Source organism: Apodemus sylvaticus, chromosome X (genome assembly GCF_947179515.1).
Source record: "Apodemus sylvaticus chromosome X, mApoSyl1.1, whole genome shotgun sequence".
NCBI lineage: Eukaryota > Metazoa > Chordata > Mammalia > Rodentia > Muridae > Apodemus > Apodemus sylvaticus.
The window spans coordinates 133,455,632-133,473,063 of record NC_067495.1 but is presented as its reverse complement, the minus strand read 5'-3'; the positions used below and the strand labels follow the sequence as shown (position 1 = coordinate 133,473,063).

General features: G+C 41.9%; 1 protein-coding gene across 1 annotated transcript; it reads left to right on the top strand.

The window, feature by feature from the left end:
* Nucleotides 1-621: 621 nt before the first annotated feature.
* On the top strand, nt 622-16,245 carry LOC127674698 (zinc finger protein 449-like). Its single transcript, XM_052170349.1, has 4 exons — nt 622-748; nt 11,532-11,941; nt 13,555-13,738; nt 15,500-16,245. Exons 1-4 carry the CDS (start codon nt 622-624, stop codon nt 16,243-16,245), a joined length of 1,467 nt encoding a protein of 488 aa, XP_052026309.1.
* The last annotated feature ends 1,187 nt before the right edge of the window (nt 16,246-17,432 follow it).

Genomic DNA, 17,432 nt, shown 5'->3' with positions numbered 1-17,432 from the left:
ATTAGGATTCAAAATAGCCAGTCTTAAAGTTGTTAGCAAACTAAAGAATTCCTTAATTACACCTTCAGTTCTGGAGAAAAAAAAGTGGGCCTGGGGAAACATTTACAGATGCAAAGAAGGGCTAAAAATGTTAGACCTACCTCAACAGAAATTTCTATTGCAGGGCTCCTTTTAAAAGTAAAATTAACACATTGTGCTGGGCGCTGGTGGCGCACTCCTGTAATCCCAGCACTTGGGAGGCAGAGGCAGGAGGATTTCTGAGTTCGAGGCCAGCCTGGTCTACAGAGTGAGTTCCAGGACAGCCAGGGCTGCACAGAGAAACCCTGTCTCGAAACAAACAAACAAACAAACAAACAAACCTCAAAAAAAGAACAAATTGTAAAGAAAAATTTTTCTTTTTTTTATTAGATATATTTTGTAAAGAAAGTTTTAGAGAATAGCCAACTACAGATTTGTTGAAAATATTTAAAGGTTTTCCCGAGGCCCCTATGTCTTCCCATGAGGAAAACTGCCATCAGGCACTTAGAGGCTCAGCAAGGCTGAGTTTGACCTTTTGTTGACCCCACTAGCTCAGTCTCAGTCAGTGGACATTCCCAGGACCACCTCGGCTTCGGAGCACGCATGCGCAAAGGGTGTCGCCTGAAGTTAAAATCCGCGGGCTCACTCTTCCCTTCAAAAGGCGAGAGAGAAGCTGAGGAAGCCAGATGGGACCCAGTCCACGCCAGCTGTGACAGCCAGTCACCTACAAGTAAGTGCAAGGCAGAGACCTGGGATGGGGGAAAGGGACTTCTTTCTTCTATCCCCAGGTGCTAGATCCTTATCAGGAGAAGCTAGGCGATCAGAAGTCCTGAGTGGGCTCAGATTCACCCCCAAAACTTGTTAAGTCTGTGTGACTATTGGGCCAGACCCTTCTTAGGTCCAGGACTCGGACCCTTTCACTGATGGGGACCGGAGAGATTTCTGGAGAAGTCTTAAAAACGTAATTACTTTTTTGCCTCAGGGTTAGCCGAGGCCAGCCAGTAAATGCCCGCTCTGAGGAGCTCTGATACGCCAGGGCGGAAGGTGACGTAAGGGACCAGTCAGGTCCAGGAGCACAGAAACTAGTATTTAGCGCCCTCCAGGTGGTCTCAGTTCCCGAGGTGCCTGACTGAGGAGAGGTGAGAGAGCAACGCGCGCACGAGCTCAGAGGAGCTCAGAGCAGCACAGGCGGCAGACGCGCACGAGTCCCTGTCAGAGCGAGGCAGGCCAGGCGGGAAGAAGGCCAGGGAGCTGGCCGCTCCGGCGCGCTGAGGACTGGGTGGCTCGTACATGGTGGACAGTAGGTAAGTGTGTGCTTCTGGGATTGAGGAAAGAGACGGAGTTGGGAAGCGAAGTCCGGTGTGGGGTTGAACGTGTGCGTTCATTTTTTGTTAGTCAGAGAAGGAGCCTTGTAAGCGGGCGAACACCACAGTGTTGTTGAGGCGAAAGCGAACGTTGACCTACTCGAAGTGGGCAGCGCACTAACTATGGGACTCAAACTGTAAACTTTGGTGGCTTGAGGTGGCCTGGAGATGTCCCAGAGGGTCCGAGCGGCTGCTAGGACAGCCAGCCACGGCCAGTTCTGTCCCTGGAACGCAAGGGAGCAGGAAGGAACCAACGGACTTAGTGAGTTGTACTCTGATCTCCACAGGCACAAGGCTAGCCCTCGCGAGTGCGGACACACAACCGTAACTAAAAATAAAACAAATGGCCACATCGGGAACTCGGGTGGGGGGGGGGGTGATAAAGTTGCGCGCCCTGGGTATGACGTAGCAAGCTGACCAACCGCGTGAAGGTGGGCCCATTACGTTGCGACTGTGTTCTAGATTACCTCAGAGCCTAGGCGGGAAAGATCTAGATTGATCGCTCTTAACAATCTGACGACTAATCGTTCTGTCTAGCTTTTTTCATATTTTTATTGATTATTTTGGGATTTCATGTCACGAACCCCAAGTACAGTCTCTTCCTCATACTCCTAGGTCCGTCCCCATCCCCCTCCCGAAAAAAAATGTCCAGTTTCTGTTGCTTACGTACTCACTGGCACATGGTGAAACTCTCGGCAGCCAGACCTAAGGACTCAGTTCATCCAGTTTTTTTCTTTTATTTCTTTATAGCTTCATGAAACTCCATTGTTGATACATATGTGTATGTGTTTATATGTATAGTGAAGAAAATTTATATATAAATTCACTGGCGTACCTATTTCATATGGTACTTCTAACAGTTTTAATTTTCATTGTTACTTTTTGGTTACTTTTTTAAAAAATTAACTCCCAAAAGTGCAATTTCTATACAGACTATACTAGTATGGTTTCCGTTGATATTCTTTTTCTCTTTCTTCCTTGAGACAGGGTTTCTCCTTGTAGTCCAGAACTCTCTCAGCAGGACAGGCTGGCCTGGGATTCACAGAGAACTAAAGGCCTCAGCCTCCCTAGTGCAAGATTAAAGGCACGCGCCACAGCTGCTCAGAACTAGTTTGGTTTTTATCCAGCAATATATAATGTTTCCCCAAAAATACTCACCAGTATTTCTTTGATAATAATTGTTCTGACTGCTGTTAAATCTCAATATAGCTTTAATTTGTCTCCCCCTGATAGCTAAGGATGCTGAACATTGTTCATGTATTTATTGGTGACTTGTATGTCTTGTTTTGAGTATTATATATTCAACTCGGTAACCCATTCAGTGATTAGATAATTGTCCTTAGGTTTTGAGGTTCCTTATAGATTCTATACATTAATATTTTTATAAATTTGATTGGCAAAGTTATTATTTCTATTTTTTAATTTTTTCCTGTCATGTAGGCTGTCTCTTCTTTCTCCTTTGCCACTTGTTTCCTTTGGTGACAGGAACCTTTTAATGTCATCTAATGTCATTTGTCAATTCTTAAACTATTTTTTGAGTTATATATAACTAATTTAAATTCCTGTAGACCTGAGACAGTAAGGAACTAAGCTTATTTCGCTTAACATTATATCCAGTCTCATCTAGTTTACTGAAATTTTTATTCTCTATTTCTGAATAAAAATAAGATAAAATGCTATTTGGGGTCCTTTTCAGAAACTCCTTGCTTGTGCTTAATGTGGGATCTTGTGGTTGATTTTATTTTCCTCTAGCAGTTTGAGTTTCAAGTATCATCTTAAGATCATGGATCCTTTTTGAATAGTTTTGGGCAGAGTGAGGGACAGTTTTAGTTTTGTTCTTCTACATATGAACACCTAATTTTTTTTTTTATTATTGTTGTTCTGTTCTTTTCAAGACAGGGTTTCTCTGTGTAGCCCTGGCTGTCCTGGAACTCACTCTGTAGACCAGGTTGACCTCGAACTCAAAGATTGACTGGCATCTAACTCCCAAGTGCTGGGGTTAAAGACATGCACCACCACTGCCTGGCGTTTTAGTGGAATTTTAAACTGGGTATTGTGATATGTCTATGCATTGTTTTTCTGTTTAGGACTGCTTTGGCAAATCAGCTATCTTTTGAATTTAAATATGAATTTTGAGGTTTTATTCTAGTTCTGTGAAGACGGGCATTAGAATTTTTGATGGAGATTCTATTAATCCTGTACACTGCTTCTGGCAATAGGATCGTTTTCACAATCTTAATCTGCTCATCTAAGAAGGTGGGAAAATGTTGCCATTTTCATGTGTTTGGTTTCTTTCTGCAATGTTTTATAGTTTTAATCACCTTAGGTATTTTATTTTATTTTATCATTTGTTTACACTGGGTGGCTTGGTATTCACAAAGCAGCCCAGGTTGGCTTCAAAGTCACAGCAGTTTTCCCGTATTGGCTTTCTGGATGCTGCAATTATTGAAGCACAAAGTGCCACACCCAGCACTTCCTTTATCTTTAAGAATCTGGAATGAATTTGCTTCTCTGCTCCTGATTCGCTTGTCCTTTATTGGAGTATAGAAAACTACTAGTTCTTGTATGCTGACTTTACATCTATTACTTTGTCGAATTTATACATCAGATCTAAGAGCTTTCTAGAAGGTTTATAGGGTTTTTGGGTTTCAGATTATGCTATCTATGACTAAAATCATGTGACTTCTTCCTTTCCTATTTATATCACTTTTATTATTTTATTATTTACCTTACTCTCTAGGCAAGCTTCCAATCACCTTGTTTCTTTATTTCAGAAGAAATGTTTTCAGTTTTCACCCATTTATTATAATTAGCTATAGGTTTGTTGCACATAGCCTATATGGGGATTTTTATATGGTTTATTATAATATATTTATATATTATAATAAGCATATTATTGATATATTATTGATATATTATAATTATATTATTAGCATATATTATTTAATATATTAATATAAAATGTATAAATATATTGTGATTTATATGATTTATTATTAGCTATAGGTTTGTTGCACATAGCCTATATGGGATTTTTATACAGTGTATTGTAATATATTTATGTATTATAATAATTATATTATTAATATATTATTAATATATTATAATTATATTAGCATATATTATCAACATATTAATATAAAAATATAGATATATTGTGATTTATATGATTTATTATAATTAGCTATAGGTTTGTTACACATAGCCTATATGGGGATTTTTATATAGTTTATTATAATATATTTATATATTATAATAATTATATTAATATATTATTAATATATTATAATTATATTATCAGCATATATTATTAATATATTGATGTAAAATATAAATATATTATGATTTATATGATTTATTATAATTAGCTATAGGTTTATTGCATATAGCCTATATGGGGATTTTTATATGGTTTATTATAATATATTTATACATTATAATTATATTATTAATATATCACTAATATTATAATTATATTATCAGTATATATTAACATATTAATATAAAATATATAAATATATTGTGATTTATATGATTTATTATAATTAGCTATAGGTTTGTTGTACATAGCCTATATGGGGATTTTTATATGGTTTATTATAATATATTTATATATTATAATAATTATATTATTAATATATCATTAATATAATTATATTATCAGCATATTATTAATATATTAATATAAATGTATAAATATATTGTGATTTATATGATTTATTATAATTAGCTATAGGTTTGTTACACATAGCTTATGTGGAGATTGTTTTTTTTTCTTCTTTTTTTTTGATTTTGGTTATTTTATTTTTTATAATATAGCATTTTTTATGCGATATATTTTTAATTTACATTTCAAATGATTTCCCCTTTCCTGTCTCCCCCACTCCCTGAAAGTCCCATAAGCCCCCTTCTCTCCCCCTGTTCTCCCATCCACCCCTTCCCACTTCCCTGTTCTGGTATTCCCCTACACTGCTGTACTGAGCCTTTCCAGAACCAGGGGCCACTCCTCCGTTCATCTTGGACATCATTTGATATGTGAATTATGTCTTGGGTATTCCAGTTTTCCAGGCTAATATCCACTTATTAGTGAGTGCATACCATGATTCATCTTTTGAGACTAGGTTACCTCACTTAGTATGATATTCTCCAGCTCCATCCATTTGTCTAAGTATTTCATGAATTCATTGTTTCTAATGGCTGAATAGTACTCCATTGTGTATATATACCACATTTTTTGCATCCACATTTTTTCCCGTGCTCTTATCAAGAAGGGATGTTGTACTTTGTAAAAAACATTTACTTCAGCTATTGAAATAATCATGGGATTTCTGTCCCTGGTATATTTGCTCTATGAAGCATGTTATTTGGCATCCCTGGGATGAAGTTAACTTGATCATGGAGGTAGGGTCTTTTTTTAATGTGTTCTAAAATTTGGTCATTAAGTATTTTGTAGATTATTTTTACATTTGTGCTGCTTATCAGGAAAAATGGTCTAGTTTTTGTCGTGTAATTTTTTATATCAGAGTAATACCGGCTTTATAAAATGTGTTTGGTAGTGGTTCTTTTTTTTTTCTAGTTTTTGGAAATAATTTGAGAAGCATTGCTGTTAGTTCTTTAATGGTTTAAGATATTGACAGTGACTCTGTCTGATCTTGGGCTTACACACTTACATACACACACACACTTACACACATGTACATACATGTACACACATGTACACACACATATATACATACATATATACATATACATATATATGTATACATATATATTTTTTTGAATGCTTTTATAGTTTAACGTAAATACTCAGAGCTGCCAATAATCACCTTGTTTTTGTTTATGTCTTAGGTTTGAAAACATATGTGCTTTCATTTTCATTTGGTTCTTAGAGTTTTTAAATTTTTGTCCCACTTTCTTTAAAACTGTGCGGGTTATTCAGGTCCATTGTTCAATGCCAGTATACTCATGGTATAGATTTTGAGATGAGTTGGGTGCACTATAGACACTGAAGAAGTCCATACTATAAGGTTTACCTGTCAGGAAGCTTTAACTTTGGTTTTAATTTTAGGACTAGCTTTTGCCTTTTTTTTTCCTCTTTGAAACTGAATTTAAATAAAAAAGAATGAAAAGGAGGCTGTGACTGTTCCTAGTTGCTTGAGAGACCTAACAGAGACAGATAGGGTCTTACTATTTAGCCCTAGCAGGCCTGGGACTCACTATCCAGATCCAAGTCATGGAGATATTTGCCTGCCTCTGACCCCTGAGTCCTGAGATTATTCTGTCTTAATACCATGCTACTGGTTATATTGTCAGTCTTTGTGGTTCTAATATCTTGTTCAAATTTAAAGGGAGCCATTTACGCTCCATACAGGATTGTGCTGGGCCCCTGCCTTTGCTTGACCTCACTAACCCTGACCTTATCAGGAGACGTGGACCTAGGACCTTTCTACACTGATGCTTGAAACTCAGCTTTCTTAAGCTGTGTGTACAAAAGGAGCCCCCTGAAGGGGACATATGTTCAAAAGGTAGATGTGGCTAAGGAATGTGAAGCCTGTGTTGAAGCCAGAGTGAGGAAGAAAGCGACTCCTTTGTGACTGTCAGCACTGGAACCCTGAAGAGTGAGTCTTAGATTCCCGTGTGGGGGACAGAGATTCCAGAGAGCTAGAAATCTGGCTCCTTCCGTCCTTACACAAAGTGAGCACGATGTGGAGACGAATGTGCGGTGGTAGTGGAGGGTGCTTCCCTTGTATCTGCGAGGTGCTAGATAGACCCTCTCCTGACTCTTGCAGGCTCAAATGATACGTGTTGTCTAACCCCACCCCTGAATTTTCAGTGAGACTTGCCAAAGGCAACACACTGCCAGACTCTGTGCAGTCCTGGACACCTTGCTAGTGGGGGAAAAGGGGGCACCTTTCTGAAAAGGGCCTAAAAAAACCAAGCTTCTTTGCTGGTGGTCTGGGAGGCCAGCACCATGGAGCGTGTGATGGGGGGAGAGAGGGGACAAAGGGGAACAGCAGATCAGTCAGGCCTAGGAGCCAGTGGCAGAAGATGCTAACCCTTGGTGGTCCCAGTTCTAGAAGTACCTAAGGACAAGGTGAGGAGAATGATTCTGAATAGGTCCCAGTCCCGGGGAAGGGGGCAGGGGGTAGGAAGGAGGTGCAACAGAGAGTGCCAGCTGGCATCACTGAAGCCTGGATGTCCACTTGAAGGGTGGAAACCAGGTGGATGAGCCTAGCCCTGGGAGCCGGGGACAGGCTGGAACCCAGACTGGGGAGGCAGTGTGTGCTGTGTGTTGTGATGAGAGGGCTGATAGGACTTGAAGGCAGTCAGTGTCATGGTAAAAACAATGGTGTGAGTTAAAATGAATACTAGGTTTCAAATGGGCGTGGTCGGAGCTAAAAACACTTGCTGTACAAACCTCATGTACCTAATTCCATTCCTAAAATCCACGGTAGAGGGAAGGAATCTCAAAGACTCCTGAAAGCTACCCTCTAGCTTTCCCATACACCACAACCCACTTGTACATCCACATTCTCACATGTGTATATTCCTTATACATACAATTTAATAATAATAATAATAATAATAATAATAATAATAATAATAACAACAATAATAAAGTGGATATGTTGGGGACACTAGAGATGAGAAGTAAGGATTTACAGTTTGGTATGAGATGTTCATGTTGACCAGATAAGAGGAAAGACAGTACCTATTAGTGTATGACCCTAATTATGTTGCCTTTGACCTAGGATCACAGGGAGGAGGGATTTCTCCCGCTGGCTGCTACACAGATGGGACAGAGCTTCCCCACAGAATTCTTTGCTTAAGGTCTCAGGAATCTGGAAATTCTTACACCTATCTTATAAATGTTTAATATGATAATTATTTTAAAAACAACAAAATCACTAATCTGTTCCCTCTTCGCCTTGAGATACTTCACCCCAATTTCTTTTTGTGATGATTTGCTTAGCTTTACTACATAAACCACGGCTGTACTAAATAAGCTTGTAGTTTTTTTTAGCTTTTCCTACATTTAAATGTTTATATGTAAACATTTATATGTTTAAAAAATTTCATCATGTGGTATCACATGATCATATTTTGGGTGACCCAAGTCTAGATGGCTTCATTTTTTCTTTTTCATTCGATATTTTCTTTATTTACAGTTCAAATGTTATCTCCTTTCCTGGTTTCCCCTCCAAAAATCTCCTATCCCATCCCCCCTCTTCCTGTTCACCCACCCTCCCACTCCAGCTTCCCTGTCCAGGTATTCTGCTACACTGGGGCATCGAGCCTTCTTAGGACCAAGGGCCTCTCTTCCCTTTGATGTCCAACAAGGCCATCATCTGCTACATATTCAGCTGGAGCCATGGGTCCCTCCATGTGTACTCTTTACACATGGTTTAGTCCCTGGGAGCTCTGGGGGTACTGGTTGGTTCATATACAGCTACCAAACCTAGACACTATTGTGGATGCCAACAAAGTGCTTGCTGACAGGAGCCTGGTATAGCTGTCTCCTGAGAGGCTCTGCTAGTGCCTGACAAATACAGAGGGGAACACTCTCAGCCAACCATTGAACTGACCACAGGGTCCCTAATAGAGGAGCTGGAGAAAGGATCCAAGGAGCTGAAGGGGTTTGCAGCACCATAGGAGAGCTCCATTTTGAAGTCTAGATATCTAGATCAAGGAAACTAGAAGCTTCTAAGGGTTCCATAGAGGATTTTCTCATCCTTGCTCCAGGACACTATAATACTTTTAGGCTTATTACCCTCAGGTAAAATGACCTAGAGATTGAATACAAGTTATACACACCATCATATTTCCTTTTAATCATGTCTAGAATTTTATTACTCATTGATTTGTTGATGAACATCTAGTCTGGTTCCATTTCCTTGCTTTAGTAAATAAGCAATATAAAAATGTGGTACTTACACATGACAGGATTTTATTTAACTATAAAGAAAATGAAGTCATGAAAATGAAGTCATAGTATTTTAAGGTGACTTAGACATAAACCACATGTTCTTCCTGATATGGGGACCCTAGATTATAGTGTGCTTATGTATGTACCATATGCATACATATAATATGTACAGATTACATAGAAACAGATTTAAATGTAGGAAAGACCCAGAATCTTGGGCTACAAAGGAGAACAAGAGAGGTTAATAGTAGATGATATGGAAATATGGGGGGGGTGGACAAAAAATACACAGGACATGAAGGAGGGCTGTAAATGGAGAGGCTAAAAAGGGAGAGGCTAGGAGGGGAAGGGGTGAGGGAGATGGGAGGGGGGAGAATCACTAAAACACACCGGTTGAAAGTCACATAATACCTTGACTCTAATTTTTAAAACTAAAACAAATAACATCTAGATGACTTATAATCATTAATACGATGTCAGTGCAATACAAATGTTCAGTATAACTTAGACTGGTTATCTTATAATGATTTGGAAAGAACTCTGGTGATGTTCAGTAGACATGAGATTCTTTCTGCAATAGACTCAGTCTGAGGTTGGTGTGGTTCACAGTGACAGAACAGCAAGATAAGCAGTGTCCTCACTGCTGACTTGTAAGGCCTTTCCAGTAGACAGTCACACTGGTGTTTATGAGTCACCGACGCACAGGCTACGTGTGTCTTCACCTTTGCATGGAAATGTTACAGAGGAGATGGGGTTGAGGGGATAGTTTGGGAGTAGGGAGACAGGCCTGAGTATTTTTTCATGACCAGCCTTTTAGAGAAGAGGTCTAGAACAGAAACTGCTTTCTGGAAAGGAAGCAGGAAGGAAGGAACGGAGGCACTGAGGGAGAGAGGGAGAGAGGGTGGAAGGGTAGAAGTTGAAATCCAGCCAGAGAAAGAAGCTCTACACTGCAGCAGTAGGTACAGGCCCTGAGAGTGGGGGAGACCAGTCTGTGAGTACTTCCACCATGCAGAATACCAGAAGCACATTTGCGTGCAACCTGGAGTAATTAAATGCAGGTATGTAGAGAACCTGGTATTCTCCACCTCTCCTCAGTTTCCCTCAGGCAGTTTCCTTATGGGGTCTGATAGTTGGATTCAGTGGCTTTAAGATTTGTACCTCACCCCTGATCACCACAAAGGAAAAAAAACATGTTGTCCAGCTCCTAAATTCTAGTGGGGATTAACCAGACACGTATGAGGGATGTTTAGATTAGGACCTGGCTCCAGATGTGGCATGAACTCTATGGATCCCGCAATAGGAACTCCTGAGACATTCCCTATTCCTTACAGTGTTATTTTCTTCTAGAGAAGATACTTGGAAGGTTACAGCAAAGACAAGTGCTAGAGTGGATATGAGGTCATTATACTTAGTCAGTGTGACAAGATCAAGAGAGGAAGGATTGTCTGCGAAGGATACTAAGGGGCACTCAAAGCTGGAGGGAGTTTTCAGGGAAACTGTAGCTGTTCCTTTTTTGGGGACCTCCGTGTATTTGGAAATATGTGAATACCATTATTGTGTGAGGAGTGGGGCTAGAGGCCTACATCTCTTTTAAAGTCTTACTGTTCTTATCTTATAAAACACGCATGGATGTTTTATTTTCCTATGTGTATGACTATACACTACATGCATGCCTGGTGTCTGGAGAGGATAGAAGAGTTTGTTGGATTCCCTAGAACTTGATTCCAAATGGTTGTGGGCACTGTGCAGGTGTTGAGAATCAAACCTGGGCCCTATGGAAGAGCAGACAGTACTCTTAATCCTAAGAGCCATTTTTCTAGTCCTGCGCCTCTTCAGAAGGCTTATTAAGGGATAGGTGTTCCCAGCTGCAGTTCACGGGACTGCTCAGAACGTGACTGCCCAATAGCAGGGAACATTCTGCAGGGATACCTGTGGCTCGGAATCAAAGCTTCCAGCTTCCATTAATTCCACGTCCAGTAGCCTCATGGGGCCAGTGGCTAACCTACTAGAAAGTGCAGGTCCAAGGAGTCTGTGGAGGGGGTTGGGGGACACTGCAAAGCTTTTGGAAGCTGGGTGCAGAGTTGGACTTGTATACTTGTGTTTCTGAGAAGAGTCCATACCTTTCGTCAGATTCTGTAAAGCTGAAAGGACAACAACCATATCCTTTAGTCACCACTCCAGTGCCTCCTTTCTCTCTCACAGTGGCCTCTTTTCTGCTGCAGGTGGCGTCCCTGTTGAAGGCCCAAGATCGGCTGTAAGCGGCCAGCCAGCGTGCACAATGGACGCACCCAGCAACTCTGCCACACCGGGCCCCTCTCAGTGCCACCAGGATCCTCGGCCTCAAGAGTCTGGCACGGCCTGTGAAACCTCGCGCCAGCGCTTCAGGCAGTTCCAGTATGATGAAGCAGACGGGCCTCAAGAGGCCTTCTGCAAACTCTGGGAACTTTGTTCCCAGTGGCTGAAGCCACAGACGCGGTCTGTGGAGCAGATCCTGGCCCTGCTGGTGCTGGAGCAGTTCCTGCACATTCTGCCCACAAACACCGAGACCGAGAGGTTCACCCCGGAGATTAAACAAAGGCTTTTCACCCTCATAGGAGACCTAAAGAGAGATCACAAGACACCAGGGAGCGAGGTGAGAAGGGTGTTGGGCTTGGTTGTTCTTAGGCTAATAGAGGGGCCAGGCAGCTGGGTCAGGATGAGCCATTCTGTCTCTGTGTCATTCCACAGCCCCAGCCTCCCCCAGAGTCCTTTTCAGCATTCTCTTCTGCTGGAGTCAGCATCGAGGTCACAGGTTCTCCACTGTTCCTGACCCCGTGCCCTCTCTCCATCACACAAATGGCAACGCCTCATTTATTATCAGTAAATAAAATTCTTTTTTTGGGGGGGGGGCTTTGGTTTTTTTCTAGACAGGGTTTCTCTGTGTAGCCCTGGCTGACCTGGAGCTCACTCTGTACACCAGGCTGGCCTTGAACTCAGAAATCCTCTGCCTCCCGGAGTGCTGGCATTACAGTTGTGCACCACCACCACCCAGCTAGTAAATAGAATTCTTCGGCAGCATAAGTTACTAAAAGTATGACTGTAGTGATGAATGGCCTGAAGATATGTATTGCTTGGATCTTTATGGAACAGTTTGAAAAGGCAAAGTCAGATAGAGTCTAGATAGCATATAAAAAGGCAACTGGAACATAGTTTATTATAAGCTATTATTGCCTTCTGTATAAATGTTCTTGGACTTTGTTTTACCTGAAGACACTATGCAGTGTCTTCCATGAAATGGTTCCACGCCTATATCTCTGCTTACTCTCACTGTGGTAGGACAGTTAGAAGTTAACTTCAAATTTCCTATGCAATATACTCTTGCTCTTGGTCATGTGACATCCTTAAGTGGATAACTGCTTTTACCTCACTGTAACTACTAACCAGCAGCCATGCAGTGAGCTTTGGTTTGGGTAAATAAGGACAACAAATGCAATCCTCTCCCCCTGGTTATGCATCCCTAGAAAGAACATCTAAGTCATAGGAAAACAAGTAACAGCATCTGATTCTTCCTAGGTTTTTCTGACCTGCATTAATATTTGAGGGGAGAATTTCTGAATTTGTAAGAGCCAAGGAAGAGCTGTGCATCCTGAGTGATACACTCATCACTGCCCTTTACATTCCAGTAGCAGTTCCCATTAGCTTTTCCAAAAAGGCCTCAGAAGGGAGGCAGTCTCGCCTTCTGCTCAGAATCACTCCTTGAAGCCTCCGTTCAGGGAAGGGATGGCTGAACCCAGGGCCCTGTCTGTGGGGGAGCAGCCAGCTGCAATTCATGGCTTCAGCTTGGGGACGGGGGCTGCTTTGTAAGAGCTTCTGCTTCAGGGCAGTTGCCTGCATGGACAGGACCCTGCCAAAGGCTTCTGCCTCCCGAAGGTAGCATGGCTGAATGGGTTTTCTTTCTTTTTTTCTTTCTTCCTGATTTTGTTGACAAAATAAGGTGATACCTTCAAAGGTCTAGACATGGCCTGCTTGACACAGGAGCCATGTGCCTCCCCTGGCTCTTGAATAATTGAAATGTGGCCATGGAGGTATAAATCCATTGTGAATATGAAATGTATTTGACACCACTACCTCCTTTATAAGTGTTGTTTTTAGTGGTTGCTGGAAAGCTAAAAGCTCCTTGTGTTGCTGCTGGCCAATGATGGATTTCCAGTGAGGTAAAAGTAGCTGCATTTCCAGCAGGGTTGATGGGTTCTGATATTTCCTCAGAACAACATGCGTGACGTGCTCTTGGAAGAACTGATGTCTGTGTGTACGTTTCTCACACAATCGAATGCACCTGTGAGTCCACCTGCATTCCAGATAATAGAACCTGCCCAGGAGATCCGTGAGATCCCACCAGAACAGCCACGGGAACGCAACGTTGTCCAACCCCATCCTTTACTGAATATCGGTAAGGCAATCCCCTAACCCAACCCCTGCTCTTTGTTTCTGTTTGAAAGCTCAAGTTCTCTGATGGCATTGGGTGAAGTTGGAGTTATCAGTTCTCTAAACATAATAGATATGGTCAAATGTCCTCCCAAGTTACTGTCCCTCTGTATTCTCCATGTGTAAATTATGCCAGTGCTAGTTCATGCTCCCCTCACCATCTACTTTGGTTCTCCGCAAACAGTTTGATCTCAGTCTTGTGACAAGAGATAGGGATGTCCTCACTACCTTGGTAGGCAGACAGAAGGAGGCACTGTGGCAATCCATGAAAAGATCTTCAATAAGTACCAAGTGCACTCAGCACCAAGTGATGGTGTTTCATTCCATGTGAAGGAATAGAGGGTGGGAACTGAAGGTGAAGATAGCGTTGGCTAGTGGCTTTAGCTAGTGCGGGCTGTGGGCAGAGAATCTGACCTGAAGAATGGAGGAGGGTCTTAGGAATAGGGCTCTGGTTGTTCAGGATGTGGAGGCTCTGTGCATCTGACACATGCTGCTGAATGTCACTGAGGATGGTATTAGATCAGGCAAGGTTGGTGCCTAGTTAGGGTATACATTGGATTACCATCTATCATAACTCACATGACATGTCAAACAGTACAAATGGCCAGTACTTAAGAAAGAGAGTACAATACAGGTTGTCTGCCAAGATATTGGGAGTGCAGGGGGCAGGGAGTAAGCAAGGGCTAGGATACTGGGATACTTTACCTTCTGGTCCTTAGGTTGATAGGCAGAAGTAATGACTGATAGTTATTTGTATTGTTGTCAACAACATTCACTTCTAAATTTCAGTGGAAATAAAAATGTACAGATAATCTGGGCTGGCTACAAAACCAATGCAATAACCACAGGGTTTCTCTGCATCATTCTAGTACATATTTTCTATCTTTGCTATCCCTTTATCAGTCTGTCTGTCTGTCTGTCTGTCTCTCTCACACACACAACACACACACACACACACACACACACACACACTTTCACAGGCAGTAGGAGAGCTCCTTTTGTCTCCCTTTGATAACACTACAAAGGTTTTCATGGTGATTTACTTTCTAGCTAAGTATTTTCTCTACTCTTTTAGCTCATCAACTTTAAGCCAAGATAGTCTCACTACTTCCATAGATGAACAGATGAGCCGAGAATAGTTTTTAACTATTATATTTAAGCACAATAGGTCCCTCCCATCATTCACTGCTTATTCTGAAAATAGTAAGGCCAAAGCAGAGGCTCCTGGTGAAGTAGACCTAACTGAGGAGGGGATCGATGGTGAGACTTCTTATGTCCAAATCAGCAGGCTGGATGAACTCTGAGGCACTTCGTCGTGAAGTTTCAAACTACTCTTGTTCTGTCTAGCATGTAATAGTGGAGTCCCACAAGAGCTTGTTCTCTGACACAAGTGGGGGGCCTGCTGGATTCTACACACATAGGACAATTACCAGGCCCTGGCAGGTAGAAAGGGATTCAGTAGAAGCAAGGGAAGGAAGGATAGAGAAAACTAGACTTCATCAGGGAGGGGAGGTCAGTGGTGCTACTTGAGAGCTTCCAACCAATGATCTGAGTGGTTGGTCTTCTCTTCATGCTCCATGTAACACATTAACACCATTATCTATATTTCTTCTCTTAGCTTTGGATGTTGGGGGCAGAAAACAATGAATGTATGTCAGGAAAGACAAAAGCGAGTATACATGCACAGACACACATACATGTGTATCCATTTCGGATTGCTTTTCAGAATTCCATTTATCCAGAGAATATGAACAACTGGAACCTCCTGGCAAAGAGCCCCCAGAAGAGCTGCTGGCTGAGTACAAGGAGCCTGAGGAAAACCAGATGTCCTGCCAACAGGAGATGCCAGCGAGCTTCGAGGATGCACAACCCTCCAGCTCTAGAGCCCCTACACAGGCTCCGCCCCGCAAGAAGCCTAACTCTGATGCTCAGTTAGGGCTGTGTTTTGCTCACCGGAAGCAATATAATATTTGCCAGAAAACCCACACAAAGAAGGTAGCACCAGGGGGCGCTAGAGGTGGGACCGGGTCAGCCGTCTCTGGGCAGCAGCTTATTAGCCAGGAAGAGGAGGAGGAGGAGGATATCTGTGAGAATGCTATGGGCAGTGATCCAGCTACTGAGGTGACCCCTCCTAGTGTGTCACAGGCAGACGATTTGGATGATGAAAGACGGCAGTGTAGGCTGTGTAAGAAGGAGTTTATGTTTCAGTTGGGCCTGAGAGAAACCGTGAGCAATAGTGCAGATACAAAACCTTACCAGTGCTCCTTCTGTGGGAAATTCTTTAGGGGGCAGTCACATGTCACTGCACACCAAGTGAGACACACCAAAGAGAGACCGTTCATATGTGAACACTGTCAGAAAAGCTACAAACACAAGTCTAGCCTGCTGAGACACTTAAAATTCCACACAAGGGATCTTGAAAGCAAGGAGAGCGAGGCTTCTCAGAGCCTTATGCACGATGAAAGCCAATAGCTCACCAGCTTCTTTTACAGCAGAACCCCCAAGACTGTGTTGATGGAAATGAGTCCTAAAAAGTACTGCTGTCTCATAAGAGCCTCCCCTGCACCGACTGTCTTGGAGGGATAGAGCTGTTTGTTTCGGGGTGGAGCTTTGCTTTTAGCTGCATGCAAAGCCCACCGTCCATAGCTATACCAATGCTAGAACGGTCACTGACTCTTCATGGCCCTACATGCGATTTTTCTGGGCCCAGTAAGATCTTCTTTTGCCTTTAATATGAACATGGCTGCTTCTCTGGCAGCACCTGCTTCACATCCTGTGAGCATGAAATGTAGATTATATACAATTTATATTATAAATGGAACGCTGTTGACATGCCAAGTCTTATCCTGCAGTAAGTTCTCAACAGGTATACATACCAAATCTTCTTCCTGTTGGAACGGATGCTCATAGCTAGTTGGATTTTGATTTTGGTAGTTAAAGCAGGGGAGCAATCTCAAGGCCTTGCACATGCAAGGCAAATACTCTTTATCACTGAGATGTGAGATTGATCACATCTCTTGCTCAGGTATTTTTTTTTTCCTTTTTTGGTGCTGGGGAGTGAATCTAGAGCCTTGAGCTTGCAAATCTAACACTACCACTGAGCGACATCTCTTGCTCAGGTATTTTTTTTTTTCCTTTTTTTGGTGCTGGGGAGTGAATCTAGAGCCTTGAGCTTGCAAATCTAACACTACCACTGAGCGACATCTCTTGCTCAGGTATTTTTTTTTTCCTTTTTTTGGTGCTGGGGAGTGAATCTAGAGCCTTGAGCTTGCAAATCTAACACTACCACTGAGCGACATCTCTTGCTCAGGTATTTTTTTTTTTTCCTTTTTTTGGTGCTGGGGAGTGAATCTAGAGCCTTGAGCTTGAGTGTGCATATCAAACACTATCACTTAGCTATACATCTTCAGCTGGGACAGGGTTTTTGAATTCTTTAACTCTAGTTGTTACTCTCCATTAGTTTGAGGTTATAATCTTGTTTTTACTGTATTCGTGATCTGTTGCTGAACTTTTTGTTCTATTTCTTCCTCTTTGATCTAGGAGCTAAGCAATGCTAACCCATTGCTGACACTTTGTTTTGTTGATACTGCAATTTGATCAATAAAAGAGTTTCTATTTCTGCCTTGTGTCAGATTTTGTTTTCTTGAAGACTCGTATAT